Raw genomic sequence first — 20,042 nt, 5'->3', positions numbered from 1 at the left:
ACAGTAGTCAGTAAAATATCAACCTGTAGATTCCAAGAGCAATGAAATGTAGATCATATAGGATATCAAAGCATGGTAACAGCTTTCATATATAACCCTGTTGTCTAGTTACATTACATTACTTGTTAGACGCTTTTATCCAAAGCGACTTACATACTCAATACTGTGGGCAATCCCCACAGGAGCAATTTGAGGTGAAGTGTCTTGCCCAGGGACACAACGAAATGCTGACTGCAGTGGGGTTTGAACCTGTGCTCCCCTGATCCGAACACAAACGCACAACGCACTGCACCACACGCCTCCCTAAAAGTTTATGGCCAGCTACCTCTTAGCATTCACTCAATGTTGGTGGTGACTAAGTCCTGGATAGTTTAGTGAGGGCATTCAAAAATATATGTAAGGTTAAGTACTGCTTACTATATGTAGGAAAAAAACATCTTTACTAAGCCTTTACTGAAGCTCCATATCAGCTTATTACTACATTTGTATTTTCTTACAGCTCTTACCTCTGACTTGTCAGTCAGACTCTCCAGACGGGGCAGCTCAGGCAGCTGTGAGAAGCGTCGGTCGTAGATGCAGAGGTGCAGGTGCTTATCCAGGACACGGAAGTCTTCATAGCTGCGCTTCACAATCCAACTTCGACCCTTCAAAAGGACAACACAAAAGGGTAAACAGTTAGAATAAAAAAACAGACAGAATACAATCAGCTTAAAGAGCTACAAGTGAGACATGTTTCTATTCAACTGCAGCTAGGTTAAGTTAAAGGTGGAGTATGTCAATTTGGAGAAACCAGCTCGAATAATCTAGTAAACTAGAATTTGAAAATACACAACCGGAAAAAAACTGCCTCTTCCTTCAGACTTCCTTACAGAGCCCCTCCTCCAACACACACAGAAACGCGCACATGACCAATGAGGGCACGAGATAAGTTTGTGCACAGATGGAAGGCTGACAGGCAGGTAGGCCATCCAGTTACTTTAGCCGGGCCGGCTCAGATGATTGGTTGTGCTTTTTACAGTACTACGGCTTCCGCAGATGAATTTTTTTAATGGATTTATTGTCAAAGCATTTAATGAATTCATTGCTATCGGGATGTTAAGAGCATTCCATGGAGTATAACAAAAAGTGTATCTGAAATAAATTACATACCCCACCTTAAAGTAATTTTTTAATGGAAAGATTTCACCAAACCTAAAAGATATAACAGGAAAACTAAACAAATTGTATTGTGAAATCCATAGAAACATAACAAAAGAAAACCTTAAATAGTATTAGAAGTAATACACAATCACTGTATAACAACACACTTAACATGGGCGACAGCACACACAACATTATATAACACACAAGGTCCCACCCATGTTGTTGTGACAAACAGCACCCTACTCTAAAGCTCCACTCAGGGCATTGAATGTCTTTCAACTTATTGTTTTTGGTGTTAAGGCCGACAGTTCTCACTCACTTCCACTGCTCTCAGACAGATTAGAGTTAGGTCAATAAATGATGATGTAATCGTCCATCACTCATGGCAGACGCTCATCGACCACAGAGACTTTGTAAACCCACTGTTCAGTCACAGTGTTAGCAGCTTGTTACACACATTTACGCAGGTTTATTGACATGAATGCAGACTCATTTAGCTGCTGATCTAGATTTTAGGGACCAAGTTAGGAATCCATTTTGCAGGTCCATTCATACAAATCAATCAAATCTATCAAATGATGTAATTGCTATCTCTTCATTTCTCTTTTCTCGGATATAACGTAATAACTCAATTATGTAGGTGCCAAACAAATACAGCAAATATGATCATCATTATTAAAGATGCTTGTAACGTGCTACCTGCTAATATATATCATTATCTGGTTTAGACCCTTAAACTAAAGTAGGCTTCTCCAGGTGTCCGGTGTGGTCCAATACTCAAGGTCAACACTGACACAACACACCTGTTGCTAGTAGCTGCACTTTGTGGATAACATTGCAAAAAGAGCCACCAGCCTCATTAGCATATGGAGCAGCCCATAAATCCTTCATCAGCCGAAACTAGTGAGACTGTTTTTCTATCGTTTCTCTTGGATTCTGTTTTTGTCAGACAGACACTCTTCTCGTGCCTCTAACCCAATGGCACTGTCTCAAAATCGACAATCAAGTCACCCATGGACTTTAATATTTCAAATGTCTTTCCAAACAAAACAGACAGCAATTAAATATGACCAGTGTAAATGCAATCCTAGAAAATGCTGCCCTGAATCCACCACATTAAATGTAACTTTTCTTTAAAAAAAAAACGATGTTTGCAATGGATATGTTGTTTCTTTTTCATCCAGTAAGGCCGGGCTCCAAACCTTCAAACCCACTGAAGGGGACTGGTGGTGGAAAAAGTATGTTGCTTTGATTTGCCCCAGAAAGATCTGTCTTAACCGAGACCAAGGCTTGACAACTGGGACTGCAGAGCACAGCTGATTCTAGTTCTGTTTTTAAAGTTCTGTCTGGTAGAGATGCATTGGAAGGAACTCTTGATGGTGTCCTGCCCCACTTTCAGATGCTGCTTCTAGTTACCCCCATTTCTGGGTATTTGGAACTGAACCAATCTCACTGGGTTAGTTCTCTGTTTCAGGAAGCACATTTGCAACCTGTTCAAATAGAACTAGGTGTAGATTTAAAAATGGTATGACGGCTGAAAGAAGTTGCCAAAGTTCAAAAGCACATACTGTGTTGCATTGCCAAGTTTATGAGCAGAAGGAAAATACAGGAAACCAGAATCAAAAATGTCTTTGGAGGCAGCTGGGGCAAAGCTTCAGAGCAGCTGTGCATGTTTGCCCTAATATAAGGCTATACCCAATTCTGGGTTAATCCCATTTTTGGAAAAACTACATAAAGTATTTGGTTTTTACTTTATTCCCACATCCCTCCTAAACAACGAATTCAAAGTCAACTCTTTTTTCTATTTGAAAAAACTTCAACAGCCAACACAACGCAACAACAATTGATTATAATAAGATATCACCATGGACACAACAGTGCCAAATGAACGGCACACTTCATAAGAACTTGCACAATATCTGTTTCACATTAATAATTGAGTTTCCAATGACATAGAAACACATTAACAGAAAACAATGCATAAACAGGCAATGTCATTCAAATAATCCTGCTGAAGATGCATGCGTACAGTGCTTTGTAAAGTTCATGGTTTGAAGCTCTCATTATCAGACATTCTTCAGAATAATTCAGCCATCCTGGCATTCACCCGCAGCTCTTTCAATTCAGTTCCAAATTCCCACATAACTGGGATGTTTGAAACACTTAGGTGTTTCAGAAATGTCTCAATGTATGCCAGCGGCCTTCTCAAGGGAGAGACTGCTCTGGATATCTGAACAAGTTGACTGAAGCATCATTTGTGGGTTGGAATTCCGTTCCCAAAAGTTTGAAAAGAAAAGTTGAAAGAAAAACCGCAATATCAAACCCAGTGGACTCTTACCTGGCAGAAGATATGGACCAGGTACACCAGCTCCTTCGACTCATAGCCGTTCCGCGTCACTTCACACTGTTCATCCCCGAGGGACAACTGGAGGACACAGAGAAGAGAGCATTTGTCATTTCAAAGCAAGAGGTAGAATCAGATGGTCATGAACAAAAACACTTTATATTCTTTTCTATTCATGTTTGCTAGACAATTTTTGATGTCTCTTGAAATAATTCCACATTCTTTCATAATTATCCGTTCCACCATTCTTTTCATGGCTATTTTTGAATAAAGCATCTGAAATGGCGTTAACTTGATGTTAACAAGAGGTGCAGCAAGAGGAGATAGCATTATTCCGCTCAGGAAAAGTGATTTTAGTCAATCTATATTTCTGTTAGCTGCTCAAAAACGGCATGAAGCCTCTTCTTTTCAGTAACTCTTTATCATAAGGGCTTTTTCAACAACACAAACTTAATGATCCATAACTTAATGCGCATCCATTGTCAGAAGTAAGTATTTTTTCTAGCCTCTTTGGGGGCCAGTTCAAAAACCTCCTTCTGAACCATGTTTCAATATACAGAAGATCCTGTGATTCAGTTTCCACTGTCAGCTTCACTCACATACTGACTTTCACTGATATGTGAAGTGAGTATATCAATGAGGCAACACAAAATATTCTGGTTTGAAAAACACAAGGCAGATCCTAGAAGTATCCCCTACAGGTTCTGTTAAGTGCAGGTTATAGAAAATCTCCAGGTGGTCGATCAGTATATGAAATGCATTTCTTGTGTCCATATGTATAACAATACGCATGCATCAGCCTTGGCTAAGGAGGTAGAGTGATCGTCAACCAATCAGAAGCTCGATGGAAGGCTCCTTAGCCCTTGAGTCAACATGTCAACGCTTCTTTGTGCAAAATAAGATTTAAGCTTCATATCATGTGGTGCTCTTTTTCTCCCCAGAGCCCCCCCTCAGTTTAATGAGTAGAACTTCTCAGGCAGAGTTGTATCTACTTAGCTTACAACACCAGATGAAGACATAAGGAAGATACAGTATGATGTAGCATAGCACCTGCTAGGCATGTTGCAAACGCGTCACTTTGTTTCAGTGCTCCTTAAGTTTGTGTATGTTTTGCACATCTTAGCAACTGTTTTGTTCCAATTTCCCAACTGCTCACAACTGCTTGTTCAATTGTATTCTAAAGAAAACTGTTCTGCTGTCAGAAAAGCAAAAGGTATTTGTGTGCTCCTAAAGTCCACTAAACAGATATTGTCTGAGCAATTTCATGGTTCCAGAGTGAGGAGGAAAGTCCATGGAAGCCCTTTTGTTCCCATAAAAGATGACTTGATTTAAAGACTGCCTTCCCTGAACACCACTGCCCTTTACTGTGTGGCTGTGTTTCTTTTCAGAGACAAACTAGTATAAAAACATGATTTAATGTGCATATAAAAGAATGTGCTGTTCAGTGGGACCGATGTGCCAGAACACTCTGTGTAGGATGCAAAATGTAGCTAAGTATATTTATTCAGTGCCTCTTTATTGGGCATCAACCTTGCATTTACACAACTTCAATCGTAAATATAAATGCTTCAGGTTGTTGTCCTCCTCATGAGGCTTCAGCCCACCTGCAGGAAGCCGCCGCAGACAGCTGCATGGATCGAAATGAGAGATTATGTGTTGCGCGACAGGAGCGTCGGAAAAATATATCCGATGCAGTCTAGACAGGGGGTGGGTTATTGCAGACACATCTGGCCGCGATGGGAACCTTTCTAATTTGAAAATGTTATGATGCTGACACCCGATATAACATCTGGCCGTTAGAATTATCTTTGTTAACATGAGGTCATGCTGACATCATAATTTTGCTCAAAGCCCTACTGTGCCTGACAGGGCAGCCTCTACGTCCCATCACTTTCACTGCGAAAAGACTAATGACAAAAGTAACAACATGTACAGCAGGGAGACACTTCTACACATTTCATCTAGTCATCAGTCTCACGTCCTTCACTTTTGTCAGTCCAGGCATAACTATGCACACCCTAAAAGTTAATTGAGAATAGGTTGTCTATCACAAAATATAATACCTAATATGTCATAATAAATTGGGTGTACTGGGTTCAATTTAAAGCTCTACATTTTAGTAACAAAGAAAAAGGCAATACAACTACCCCAAGGAGGATGACAACTAGACAAGTCACTAGCATTTGAAATGATAACTTTTTTCCTGGCCTCAAGTTGTTTATGGTCATATTAGAGAAGAATACACATCCATGGGTGGTCTGTTCTTCCTGTGCACAGCAGAGGAGCAGGCGCATAACATTCCATAAAGCAACAGAAATCTTGGTTCCAAGATGGTCATTTTTAGAGAGCCAGAGGAGTTGCAATGTACAAGCTTTCTGCAGACGAAAATCCAACATCCATCTTTTGCACACAAGCAATGTTGATGAGTCCTGCAGGCACACAAGGACAGGGGGGAAGTATTGTTCCGATAAGTGCAGCAGCAGAACCAAACGGCAGCCAAAGACACAGAAAGACACGTTGTACTCACAGCACTTTAAGTCTGGGTTTCACTCCTTGTTTTAGTTCCTACACTTTCCTTCTTTAGAGCTTTACGCCTCTCTTTGACACTCCAGCACCTGACCCCAGTCTCTATTTGTACCAGTGTGCATAAGAATGTACATCCCTTCTTGCATAGTCCTGTTTCACCAGCCTGGGACAAAGTTCCCCTCAGCAGGACACAAATGCCCCCTCTGCACTTTCTTTCACATGCAGAGTAAGCTCTCTCAGTGTGGGCTGCAGAGACAGAGGGTGGGAGGTAACACTATTAGTAGCAGCATGGTGTTGGATGAGGAGGCGGTTATTAGGAATCCTCAACGGGACACTTTCATCTCCTCCATTTTGCCCCATCCCACTATTGTGATTCCCCATCCTGATTTCCTCACCTTCTTTCTCTTGTTGTCTTTCTTTCTTTGATGGCCAGCAGAACTGTAACACCCAATGATATAAGCAGCAGCAGGCTACAACAGAAGAAACGGCAAAATCCAGAAAAAAGAAATACAAAATCAGTTCTGTCCTTCTGCGATCTCACGGTCTGCTTTCTGTGACCCTCCGCCGCATGCTATTCTCTCCTTTCCCCTCCTCTCCTCTGCCTGACATGCTGCTCACCCCTCCCCCTTTTTCTCCTCCTCTCCCCCCTCTCTGGTTGGTAGGTTCCCAGGACAAAGAGCAGGGATGGAGGGAGCAAAGGAAAGCAGAGGAGAGGGCAGGAGGTAACAGAAAAAAAGGGGAGGCGGTAGCACTTGGGGGAGAGCAGTTTTCTCTTCTTCAACATGTGAAGTCCTGCTTTACTTTTGCATGGTGGCAATTTACAGAGTGCTCAAGTGAGGACATCTGCAGTCGTTGCAAGTGAAAATGAGTGTCAGGCATTACAGCTTGAAGCACATTCAGTTAAATATATCAATAACTGATGCTTTGCTATTCGATCCCAGGCGACTAAACGAAAACTTCACAACACAAATAACCAGGGAGTGTGCTAGCTCGCAGTCTACCACAATTGCAAAGCAGAAATAAAGTCACCAAAAATATAACTGAAGCCTACCCTATGCTTAATGACCAGCTCTTGGGTTGCAAGTTGTGCAACCAAATAGTTCCAACTCAAAGAGGGAAGGACATTTTAGGTTGTATCAGCCAAGATGACTTCATTTATGACATTCACATGAGATGATTCAAAAGAGAGAACAGAAACCCAAGCAAATGAGCCAGCCCCACTGAGGAGGACATGTTGGAGCCAAGAGGCAAACATACACGCGGTACAAAGCGGCAACCCTCCCTGTGCTGCTGGGGAAAGAAAAAGACCTTAGGAGTAAACTAATGTACTTACTTTAATTGCGGCTACCTTCATTCCTGAAAAGACTAGTATGATCAAACGTAATAATTTGTCTCAGTCCACACCTGCTACCCAACATTTACATCAGTAGACTGCCAATTGATAAAAGTCCCGACTGAGATAAAATAGTACCAATGTTCCTGAAAAAAGAGAAAATCAGCGAGCCGTAAATCTGCGGGAGCGGAGCATCAAATCACTCTCTACTACGAGTCTGCTTGATGCATTTCAAATCATAATCCAATGATGACCCAGTTCATTCAGTGCACTGATTTATCACAGATCACATGAGGGGAGGTCCAGCACTTTCCAGGAAAAGTCAACACAACTGAAGTCTAAGCCTTGAATGCAAGATGCAACACTCCTAATCAAATAATATAATTGTTTTGTACTTAAATACAAAAATGTACCTGGAAAGATAATTAGCTGTTGTTTTTTGTAACAGCACTGAGGAGTGCAATGGTAATTCTGGAATTGATTGAATTACAAACGGCAGCTATTAGAAGCCAAAGATAAGTTATTTGATGAGCAGTCAACAAAATAAATAACTTTTACATTAGATACACTGCTAACATGTTGATGAGAGCATGTACTGTACACTATTATGTATTCTCATTTATCATGTTCACTGTCATGGTCAGTTTGGTATATTTTGTGTTCATTTAGCAAAGTAGCATCTCCTTAAGCAGCACACAAAGTACACTTGATGCTGAATGTCATTACTTTGCAGGTATTTGGGCACAAGCCAAAGTTTTGGACAAATTCAAGTTGATCTGATGATGAAAAGTCTGGGAATCACCAAAGGGATTATACATTATTTTGAAGGGAACATGAGTTTCTGAGCCAAATATGATGGCAATCTGTCCAATAGCTGTTGAAACACATCATCTCAAAACGGATAATAGATCAGTGGTATTTCTGTAGGACTGTAGAATAGGAGTTATGAGTGCAGGGCTGCCTGTGTGCAGTACTTTCAATCTAAAAAGGAGGACATGTGTAAAGCTACACCCAACTCTAAAATCTTATAATGTAATATTCTTATAAAAGCTATACAAATACATCTAGGGATTGAATAACGGCCCGTCCACACGGCGGTGTGCGTTGAAGCTTCAACGCTTCTGCCCATTCACTTTGAATGGGGTGACGTCACGCTTTGCCGAACTGCATTGTGGGAGTGTCGCTTCGCTTTGCGTTGCTCACTTCAAAAGTTGAGCAATGTTCAACTTTTGAAGCTTCGACGGAAGCGTCAGCCAATCAAATCATATGCCAGTACAAGCTCTAGACAATCAAACCGCATGCTTGTGTGTCCGGGGCGGGAGATTCATGTGATTGGTTGTTGGTCGAGTTTCGGACAAGCTCACCGGCAAGCTTCAACGCACGGCGCCGTGTGGACGGGCCGTAATGAAATAGATTTACTCACAGAGAGAGGTTGCATTATGGAGATGACATCATGTGGTAGGCTACAAAGAAATGTCATTATGACAAATGTAATCTACTGTAGTGTGCATAGGCGTATGGACTTCATGGAAATGGAATTCAAGGTACCTCAACATTCCAGCTTTACAGAACGAGAGGAATGCAGAAAACGCCCAAAACATCTCAATGACAAGAACATATTGCAATTTTGTCTCTTCTACCCCAACCTCATTTATAGGAGGCCAGAAAAGGGCAAGACGTTCCATACATGCTTTCAGTCTCCTTGAGTGAAGAAGTTGCACCAGCAGCCAGCTTAGCAGATAAAATGCTTCTATTTCAAAGGCATTCCCCCGGTGGAGGCCCCTGGGTCAGGTACCAGAGGAGAGGACGAGTTGTGGAGTGTGAAAGTGGAAGAGGAAATAAATCAGTCCATTGGAGCTTCAAATGCCTTAACAAGAGAAAGTATATATGTTGGTAATGCTGTGAATGCTTGTTCATTGTAGGAGATCTACGATATATACATCTGTGTTCACTACAGTTTTGATGCATTTGATAAACAGTTTTGTAATATATGTATATAAAAGTGGTGCTAGCTAGGGCTTTCCCTGTAAAAATCCTCTTTTGCACATGAAGTGATGTCTTAAAAGGAGAGGTGGGCAAAAATGAATGATGACTTTTGTGTTTGATCTACTTAAAACACACTATTTTCTGCCATAAGTTTGAAGTTTCATTTAAAAGATTTCGGCATTTGTGTTTTTGTCCTCACTTTTCTCAATTGTCTGAATTGGGCGGGTCTAGCTAGAGATATCTGATTAGGGTTTTTTCCATCTATGAACATTCACTTTGATTTAATTGGTTTTTTATCTTTTTATTCTGGAGATTTTTTACTTCGACAGGCCTCTAAAAACTATTCCAAACAATCAATGCACCTGATTTTTTGTTCAAAACTAATATGCAACCTGGGTTACCTCACAATACAAACCATTAGAGAAATAGAGAAAAGAGAAAGAGAAAGAGAAAGTGTGTGTGTGTGTGTGTGTGTGTGTGTGTGTGTGTGTGTGTGTGTGTGTGTGTGTGTGTGTGTGTGTGTGTGTGTGTGTGTGTGTGTGTGTGTGTGTGTGTGTGTGTTTGTGTGTGTTCGTGTGCTGGCTGGTCTTTTGTTTCCACTAACAAGGGCAGAATGAGTCCAAGCGTTACATCATCCTCTGCTCACAGCGAGTGGAAAGAGGTCCGCTTAATGAACAAGTGACAGAGGGCAATGGCTCGTAGTTTGTTGGGGCCACACTAACAGGTGAATCATTTTACTGCTAAAACTATTCTGGCGTTGAAAACTGTCTAAATCCTGCTTGTAGTGAACCCTGTGCCTTTAAAGAGCCGCCTGCCTGGTGTGTGCTGCCCAGTGGTGTCTCAGTGTAGTGCTGCAGTTGATGGATAGGGTCCCACTGGGGGAGGGAATTCAGCTCTATGCATCCCTCCTGCTCCTTTGTGAGTGAAGGGGGTGAGTGGGTAGTGGGAACATATTGTATCACAGCTAGCTGGATGCAGAAAGGGAAGTGACTGAGGTACGGGTGGATGGAAGAGTAGAGGGGTAACGGCACGGACACAACGTGGAGCAGCGTCCCCCCCAGACGGTGTGTGTCCCGTCTGAGTGTGAAGGTGACACAGCTGAAACACAGATCAGCAGTATAGCAGCACAGGGGGCTGGCCAGAAGGAGGCTTAGAGAGACGTCAATCTTTATCACATGCATGAGTGTCCTCAAACATACTGCTCTCATTCTCCCGCACACTAACACCACAGCCTTTGTGAACTCATGCACTGTTGTCCAGATGGGGGGGGGGGCACCCCTTCACAGCTGTTAGGGACAGATTGATTGCTGTGATTGTTGTTGGATGCTGGATTCCCCGCTCTTCTCTGGCTTGGTGTTTCTCAGACACACATCCAAAAGGTCTCAGGTTACTCTATTTAATCATTCATCTGTGAAATGTGTGTATCACAGTGTGTATGGTTGTGAAATGTGTATTGATTGATTTGGTGCATTGTATTTCCTACACACACAGCCATAGAGCTTCTGTGTCAAAGGGCAGGCTGTGACCTTAGTACAACAGTAAAGCCCTGAATATATAGGCAGGATAATGAAAGACGGTGGCACGCAGCTTTATGATACACTAGAAATGCTCTGCTGGTTGAGTCAGTAGCTAATCTATGGAAAGTAGGGCTGCAACTAACACATGTAAATGGATTTCATTTCTATATAGCGCTTTATCCAGTCTTTACGACTCCTCAAAGCACTTTACATATACAAATCTGCATTCACACACACAATCATACAGAGGCAGAGACTGCCATACAAGGTGCCAACTGCTCCAGCTGGCATTCACACACAGTTGCTCATGACATCGGGAGCAGTTTAGTCAAGTTGGTCAAGATCAAGGAAAAATAATGATACATTGTTTGCATTTCAGTTCTGGTCCAATTCCTGTTTGCATAGATATTTTACAAACTAACAAGCAACGACATAACGGACATTAGCGTTCGTGGTAATAATAGATTGCATGTTATAAAAAACATGAATGAATGTCTTTTATAGATCAGTATAAGATCTCTTCATGATCAGTTTAAGAACAGCAGATGGATTTATTACAGTACGGTTGTTTGGTCCTGAACGTAGTGGAAGCAAAACTAAATATATTCATGATACATTGTTTAATGCACAAAAAGGTAAAAGTATAAGAAAACAATTACAATTTATTCTGGTCGAAGTTAAAGTCTTTTCGTTTCTTATGTTGTCTGACAAAATTGAATGATTTGATACTTTAATTGTCAAGCAGCATAACTATACAACTTAAAGGATGCATCTCTAAAGATATGTATTCATAAGAATGACTTTATGATTATTTAAAAGTTGTTAAGTTAATGTGGCTGACATATCTTGTTTAAAAAATATCCTCGCTAGCATATGTTTACATATAAATACTGTTTGGTGATCATCTTTCCACATCCTGCAGACCAACACACAGTGAAACACCACAGTAAAGAAACTATAATGAAAGCACGTCTTTAAGTGAGGTTCCCCTTTTACCATGTCTGACATCACTGTACACTAAAAAGTAGTTGAAAACGGAGCCATAGTATTTAGACAGCATCAACTTGCGTGGTTTTAAATTCTCCATTAATAGTAAATGTGTAAGAGCTGGAGCCTCAGTGTGGTGTATGTGCGACAAGATGAGACAAAATGCTAGGTTGCAGATAAACCATATGGAAGAGCAGGAGTGAGTGGCACAGGGGAATAGGCGTGCGCAATTCAATAAAGTTGTTTTCCTGGTGTCTGGCTGCACACTGTAGCATGCAGGGCTCACACAGTGGAAGAGGCTATGGAGAGTGAAGTGTCAGAAGAGATTCAGTTGTCTTAATACTAAATAATCTATTAAAAGGAAAAGTAGGCAACATTTCAAGAGTGTCTTCTTTATCAGAAACACATGGTTTTTAATGGAGACGAATGTCTGTTTGAGAACAAACAGTGCGTCTGCAACTCAATGTAAACAGCATGTGGACGGGGTCAACAACTTCAATAAGGACTATTATAGTACTAATATTCAAAATGACATCATTGTATTTTCTAAAGTCTACTAAACAGTGATAGGGTTTTGCACAGCTGTTCCATCCATGATGTAGTTATTGTAGAAACAATAATAAAACATGTAGTCCACAGAGGTTTGAAAAGCCAAAAGAAACACAACAAAACAGCTTATTGCAACAGCACTGTGCAGAGAGGTGTTTGTTAGTAGTACTCTAGTTTACTAGCCATAAAGGTGTTTTGTGAGTTCACGGTGACCTTGACCTTGAAACCAGCCAACTGACCTACCGCCATACTTTCTAGAGTTCTGAATCTGAACTTACAGAGGCATACAGCCCAATAACATGCAGTACTGCCTTACTCTGTTTCCTTTAAGGGACCCTGCATTATACTGTGTAGTACTCACACCCCACATATGATACACTGTTTGTGTGATGTAAGTAGTAGATCAGAGCTAACGAAACGCAAAACAATGTTAGAATCCAACACATTAACCTCTTTCTTACCAGAAATTCAGAAACTGTGCAACACTTGCGAATAATACGGAAAAAACTGAATCAGAAGAAAATACTGCCACAGCTCTGAATGCAGGCTCCCCCTCTTTGGCCTTCTGCGACTGTGAGATCCTAATGTTTCCACAACAAAACTTTGCCTGACTCAAATTCTCCTTTGGAAAGTTTTTTTTATTATGGAAACGAAAGAATATGTCTTCCAGCAGAAGGACTAACCCTGCCTCAGTTCAGTGCCCTGCACTCAGTCTGTAAGGCTCCATGTAGAATGCAGAACTACTGGTGGAAATTCAACAGAAACAACATCCTAAGCTTTACCAGGTGAACCTACAGTTGGCAGTACTACATATCGTATTTCAACTAAGCATCAATGTCATCATCCATTCAAAATGTATGAGTATTTATAGCATGTCAGAATGACTTGGGCCTAATACATTTGAGACCACTTCATTAAACAGACAAACATGCTGGGCTGAGACAAGATGCACGGATTGACAGCAGGAACAAACACAGAATAATGAATCGCTCAACAACAACTACGATGTTCATTTTCACTCGGGGCTCTGTCGACTCGAGAGAAGAGGCAGGAGTCGCGCTGAATAGTAAAACAAAAGAGCAGCAAAACAAAAAGATGGGGCTACTTGAAAGCAAAATGACGAGCACAAAGGGTAATACAGTCTGCTCTGTGGCAGTTTGAGCACAGCTGGCATTACTCAAGGAGAATCTACTGAATGCAGACACTCAACTGTTTCCTTAATGCATGCAGGGAAAGGATATATGGTTTCTGTGGTGCAACCTTTGCTGTTATATAGACCATCAAGCTGCAGGGGAAGCTCATAGTGTAGTGGTAAGGTTTTCATGGAATGCTCTGCCCTTCCAACAGCTATGTGGAACAGATTAAGCTGACTGCTGACCCCTACTGGTTTTTTAACACAATGACAGCATTGTCTATGTGAGAATGCTATAGTTCTGCTACAACAAAAGTTCATTTAAAACCAGTTAGCCATCTCCACATCCTTTACAGTATAATCAACAGAACCAATCTATCTAAAAATGTATTCAGTACAATTTGTAAAGTACTCCAACATCCGTTATTTCCCATAATACAATTCATACCCACTTCCTTTATATCACATAGCTTCAGGTTGTGATTCAGACTGTTCGGTTTCCAGAGCTCCTCCCAGAGCCACAGAAGAGAAAATAAAAAGATTTCTACAGCCCTTTGGATGAGTAAACTCAACTTAACATATACAAATGGTAGTGTCCATTTAATTGAATCTACAATATAACATTTTATCAACTTAAAGACGTTCAAATTGCTTTTTTCCAAGTTCAGCTGATAACGGTATTTCAATGCTTGGGAACACATATTTGGAGATACCAAACATAGTTAAGGGAATGGAAATAAAAAACTCTATAATGGCAAAAGGATATGAGAGAAAGTTGCACCAAAGTGCTGCTGCCAGGATGAATTGTGTGAAAGCTCACAGTTCTATACTTGTGAGCCGACAGCGGGTATTTTGAAGAAATTTGAACAATATGAATAAGAATCCAAAGACGCTACATCAGCTACTTGTTTGATTTGAAGGCAAGTAGCTGTCACACCTACAAGTTACAGTCAGCCACAGCCTCAGTCAGCTGAGGTGTGTGAAGCAGGAAGGAATGAGGTCGTGCTGTGGAGGAAGATATCAAACGAATGCAGAATCATCAACGATCTCCGTGACAGCAACAGCTAAAAAGGATGAAATTCCTGACGTCAATTAGAAGAGACGAGTCATACTTCTTTCTTTGTGAAAAGGATCTTTCCAACGCTGCAGGAGAAAAACTAGAGACACCCAAGTCTTTTGAAAAAAGCACTGTTCAAAGCTTTGTCTACACGCTTCATACAGGCAGTTCAATTGAAATCATAAAAGCAATCAGCCTAGCCCTTGCTTCCATTCTTCAGCATTTTGGATGTATGCGAGTACACTTGTGTGATCTAATTTAGGAAATACGTCCCCACAAAGAAATGAAGTGAGAAAAGTGATTTACCTGAATTGTGCCGAAGTCTACATTTTCATAGTGGAAGTGAGCGCACTCTGCCAGTTTGGGGAAGTGGCCCTTGGTGAAACAAAGTCTGAAAACACAACAGTACACAGGTTATTGGAAGTTCAAGAGAGGCAGGTTTGTGAATGTGTGTTTTCTCGCATTCCTTTTCTAATACATTAAATGTATTAAAATGATTTTGATTAGTAGGGCTGCACAATTCATTCACTTTTTATCTAAATGGCAATATTGACTCGTGCAATATTCAAATAGCAAGAAGCACCATTTTTGTGAATGTGTTAAAATACCATTTTTATTGAGACTCAAGAAAACATATTTATTTGGTTAAAATCCTCTTAAAGAAAACACACCATAATTATTTTAAATAATTTCTCAGATAATGTCATGATGAGAATTAAGCTTAAAAAAATGTAATTGCCAAAACGTGAATAATTTCACAAATAGTTGTAATTGGTTATTCATTTCAAACGGTTCAGCCATATTCATTATAAACACATGGAATATAGAGCACAAGTACGCCAGAGCTTATGGTAAAAAATAGTATATATTAGAAATAGAGTAACTATTTTTCAAACTTTATTGAACTGACCATCTCATAGCGTTTACGGTTTCCATAAAGTACTTCACTTACTTCTTGACATTCTTGACCTTCATGCTGGCCGTGCTGCTGCTGCAGGATCGCATAAGGGGATCCGTCCTCAGCTCAGGGATCTCTGCGCTCCTCGCCTAAAAATAAAAAACACACAAACGTCAGCGATACGGCTGCTGCATACAAATACATCTGTGTCTGTTGGAACAGCAGAGGCAGTCAAATAGCAGTAGATGCTGTTCTGTTGGTTGTAAACAGCCCGGATTGCTCACTGTAAGATGAGATGTCTTCAACTGTTTGATGACCTAAATATATGAGACAGTGAAGTGGTAAAGTTTAATCAGAGGAGCCAGGAAATGAGTGGGGAATTTAATAACAAAGTTGTATGATATTGAATTGATGACAAAGCAGTGCACGTTTGTTGACACAGCACCAGGCTGCTTACTTTAGGCCAGGGGTTACATTGTTAAAGCTATTTAAATATTTATTTATGATGACAGGGTTCTGCAGCCAAAGCTATCCCAATGTTATTTTACAGCATATTAAAAGTTCTTTTAAATAAACAGTTTGTCTTGCTTCATTCAGTTAAATGCAGCTGTCAACAAAACATTAACAATGAGCTTGCTCCGAATACAATATTCATTTCATGTCATTCTGCAACACAGGGTTGTACATTTAAATGCAATTTCAGTCCATTTACAATATTAAATGGGTGCATTCTTGCGGTGCACTTTTTTTTTGTGTCCAGAGCAATGTAAACAGCTGCGACAAAAACAATTGTTAATCTGCTCGGAGACTGTCATCTTTAAACATTTAAACATCAGCCTCAACATTAAAGATCTCCTATCATGCTATTTTTAGGCATATATTATAACATGTCTATGATGTGTTTTGCTCAAAATATCAAACAGATCGTGCATTTTAGACATCCATTATATGCCTCTGTTTCAGCCCTGTTAGAGAACTGCTGGTTCTGGGTCTGTAGCTGCTGGCCCCGCCCCCTTTTGAGCACGACAAGGCAAGCAGTGAGGTCTGCTCTTTGCCTGCAGATACTCAGCTAAATGCTGCCGTGATTAAACGCCATATCATGTTCCAAACCACTTGAAGGATTATTTCAGAAACAGTATGGATCTCAAATGCTTTTTCTCTTGCGGGTATACTAGGTGAGTTCCTTTTTTTATTTCCTGCTTCTTTACACATACTCTCTCCAGTACAGGTTAGCTCTGAGTGTTAGTGATGCTTGCAAATGTAAACAAAGACCATATTACGTCCAAAACACGTTGCATAGCAACGTTTCTGATAGGGCCGTGGGTGTAAAGCCAGCCCACATTTCCGATATTACATCATATCGGACGCAACTCTGGATCAGCTCCGTTGTACCCCCGTTTTTATAGATTTGGGTACGTCGGAAAAGAGAGAGGGTTTTATTTTCTGACACTTTGTGAGTTCCCTGACACACAAGGGACACATATTTATGTATAAAAGACATCAAAAAAGTGCATTTTGCATGATAGGTCACCTGTAGAGCAACAAGCATAATTGATGTCAACACAGAGTCCTGTGCTCAAGGAGCTGGACTCCACTAAATCAAGATGCAAACTCAAAATTCTTAGATGCTGCTTTGCTAATCTGGTTCTTATTTCCAGATTTTATTTCTAACAATTTAATAGAATAAGTAATGAAGAAAGAAATGCAATTGAGCCACAGATCTCCACAAGTTGTGTCACTCTCAGAGCAAATGGAAGAGCGGGGGAGAATCAGGCTGAGGATTATAGAAAGTGTTTTCATTCTAGAATTGATGCGTAATCTAATTTGCGCTTCTGATCAGCCTTTTCTAGAGACCACTTATGAAAGTATTTAGGGAGAAATCAGCTAAACTGATCAGTAGTCGATGGATCAGAGCACCCTTCATTTACAGAGCCTGGGGACTGAACTTTGGTTCTAACTGATTTTATTCAGTTGATATCTTCAGTTTGCAATATTTCAGTTCTCTGACAGCAGACGTTGAACAATATTAATATGAATTAAATTAAAATGTACGTATGGAATTGGGAAATACAAGAGATACATATGTGGACAAGCAAGTCGACGCCACATCTATCCAAGATGTCACATTAACTTCTCATATACTGTATAGCATCACTGTACCAATTCATCGATCGACAGAAGAACAAAACCCAGGAAGCTCTGGTTCCAGATGATCAATAAAGTTGATCTATTCCTGATCTATTAGGTTTGATTTTCTAATAAAGTGAATATTTCAGTCAGACATAACAAGATATTTTATGACATCTAGAAATTGTGATAACCATTTTTCTCTAATTTCAGAAATGTTAGAGAAGGAAGCAATTCATCAATCAATTTAAAAGAAATGATTGGCAATATAATCAATAATGAAACCAATAATTGGCCACAGCCCGAATATGTGGGCTTTACAACTAAATGGAAACTATTTGTTCAACAGCTTGCACTAAGTTTATTCGCTCTTGTCATCCCTCCCTGAACCACCGGAGACATTCATAATGGATGATCCTCCGGTACCGAGTCCCTCTCATATCAAATATTGAACAAAGAATAGCAGACATGCAGTATTAAAGCCCCGCCTCTGTGATCAATATTCATCAGGCTGGTGAGAATGTGGTGTCTCTTTCTCTCTGTTGCCCGATCGAAGTGAACACTTGCGATAGGGCCAACCATGCCGACCGCGGGTGGCTCGGCATGTTACCATGGAGACGGCCTCATTTTCACCGTGCTGTTGATGCAAGAAGCGAAACCCACACCAAAGATGTGAGGGAAGGAAATAATGAATGATTCTGTCTGCTGAATGAAATCCAGTGTGGAGGGACTGAAATAAATAGATGACACAGGAGTACCCAGACAGGAAGATGACTATCTATGCAAAGGGTTTGGAAGGGGGGGGCTTTGGAACGGCAACTGTTCTCTGCATTAATCACGAATGTGTGGTCGTGTTTCAGGAACAGAGGAGATTCAGTTTCAGTAGGAGAGAGACAAATCAATCCACTGGGTTGGAAACGGACTGATAATATGGTGACGGGCAGCAAATAAGCAGATTATGGCATCTGCATTATTATGGCATCTGGTGTTATCACTGCATGCACGGGCGCTGTAATGTGGGGGTGAAAAGTTAGGACGATTCTAAGGGCCCGTGACTGACAGGGACCCAAACTATTTTAGAACATTAAGAACAAAAAATGTAAGTAACCAATGTGATATCTTTTCATGGGGCCCAAAATCCCTGGTGGCGCCCCTGACTGCATCTGACATGTCACAACGACACTCAGAGCTTCAGGTTACCAGCAGCGATGAAAGCAGGACATTGATGGTTATACTGTATTTATTCAAAACACGGGCCATCTCCATCTCACAAAAAAGAAACGAGAAAATCACAATGACCGTGTTTTGGGGGTGTGTGTGTGTGTGTGTGTGTGTGTGTGTGTGTGTGTGTGTGTGTGTGTGTGTGTGTGTGTGTGTGTGTGTGTCACCATGGCACTGATTGTCTCCTCCCAGTCAGGTCTCTCTCTGGGATGGATGTTAGCCAGTTCAGGCACAATATCGTCGTCCTGCAGGTGGCGTCCAGGTCTCAGGCCCCTACAGCAGACACACACATTGATATGGTCATTATTTTGTTGGTGAATCAAATGGGAAACGAGACCATCAACATTTCTCAGAACCCATTGTTAAATTGCTTGTTTGTCTAACAGTCCAGGACTCAGGAGATTTCATATAATCACGCAAGCAATTATGATCAAATAGCTGCAGATGTTCTTTCATTCGATGGACCAATCAACTCATCTTTCAGCTCTGGCTTGACAGCAAAGCGAGCTGGATATACTTTTAGTTTTTTCCCGTAAATTTGAGCTTCTATAATTAGCCAATTGACAGAAAATATGCTTTTTTCAAGAAAACATTCCTTACTTACTTAGAGCTTCTCACATTTCAATGCGTTTCCTTTTGCTGATTTATCATGGAAATGGAATCTTGTAATAAAAAAAAAGACATCTGAAGAAAGCTTTTTTGAACATCTTTAAGCTTTATGATGAATCAATTTCTAATGAAAATTATCATCATTTGCAACCCAACTGTGACAGAAGATATTAAGTGAGCCTGCCATTCTGCCTGATGAGAAGATATTTCTGTACCTTCTTGGAGTTTACCACAAGAGTTGTAGTGTGGGCGAATCAATGAGCAAGATAATGTGAGGGAACATTGTAGTGTGTCTAGACTGGCTGCAGGGCCCAGTGCAGGACTTTTTGAATGTGATGTGTCTGGTCAAAGCAGGGGTAGAGCTTATGATGAAGTGCCTAAAACTGCAGTTCATCAACTGGCCACTTGAGGCTGCCACCAAAAGGGAGCAATCCCCCAAAACCTCCATGTTGAAATCCCCATATTTACAGCAGAAATAAACATGTGTACAGCATGTTCTCTACTTAAGCCCTTTTCCCTGTCACGATAACTGTAGGTAGGTGGTGGTGGTGGTGGTGGTGGTTATAAAACTAACCCATTTGAATTATATCCAGGCATACAGTTATGCATTATC

At 40.7% G+C, this 20,042-nt stretch overlaps 1 protein-coding gene across 1 annotated transcript; it reads right to left on the bottom strand.

The window, feature by feature from the left end:
• Positions 1-497: 497 nt before the first annotated feature.
• Positions 498-19,089, bottom strand: LOC104944220 (rho GTPase-activating protein 32-like; the record flags this gene model as incomplete). Its single annotated transcript, XM_010769727.1, has 5 exons — positions 18,988-19,089; positions 15,527-15,621; positions 14,881-14,965; positions 3,482-3,568; positions 498-644 (listed from the first exon to the last, which is right to left on the bottom strand). Coding segments are annotated over exons 1-5 (417 nt in total), but the record flags the coding sequence as incomplete, so codon positions are not given.
• Between the last annotated feature and the right edge of the window lie 953 nt (positions 19,090-20,042).

This window comes from Notothenia coriiceps, unplaced genomic scaffold (genome assembly GCF_000735185.1).
Source record: "Notothenia coriiceps isolate Sejong01 unplaced genomic scaffold, NC01 NC01_scaffold00007693, whole genome shotgun sequence".
NCBI classification, from domain to species: Eukaryota; Metazoa; Chordata; class Actinopteri; order Perciformes; family Nototheniidae; genus Notothenia; species Notothenia coriiceps.
Note: the sequence above shows the minus strand (reverse complement) of the source record. Positions and strands in the feature narration are given on the sequence as shown.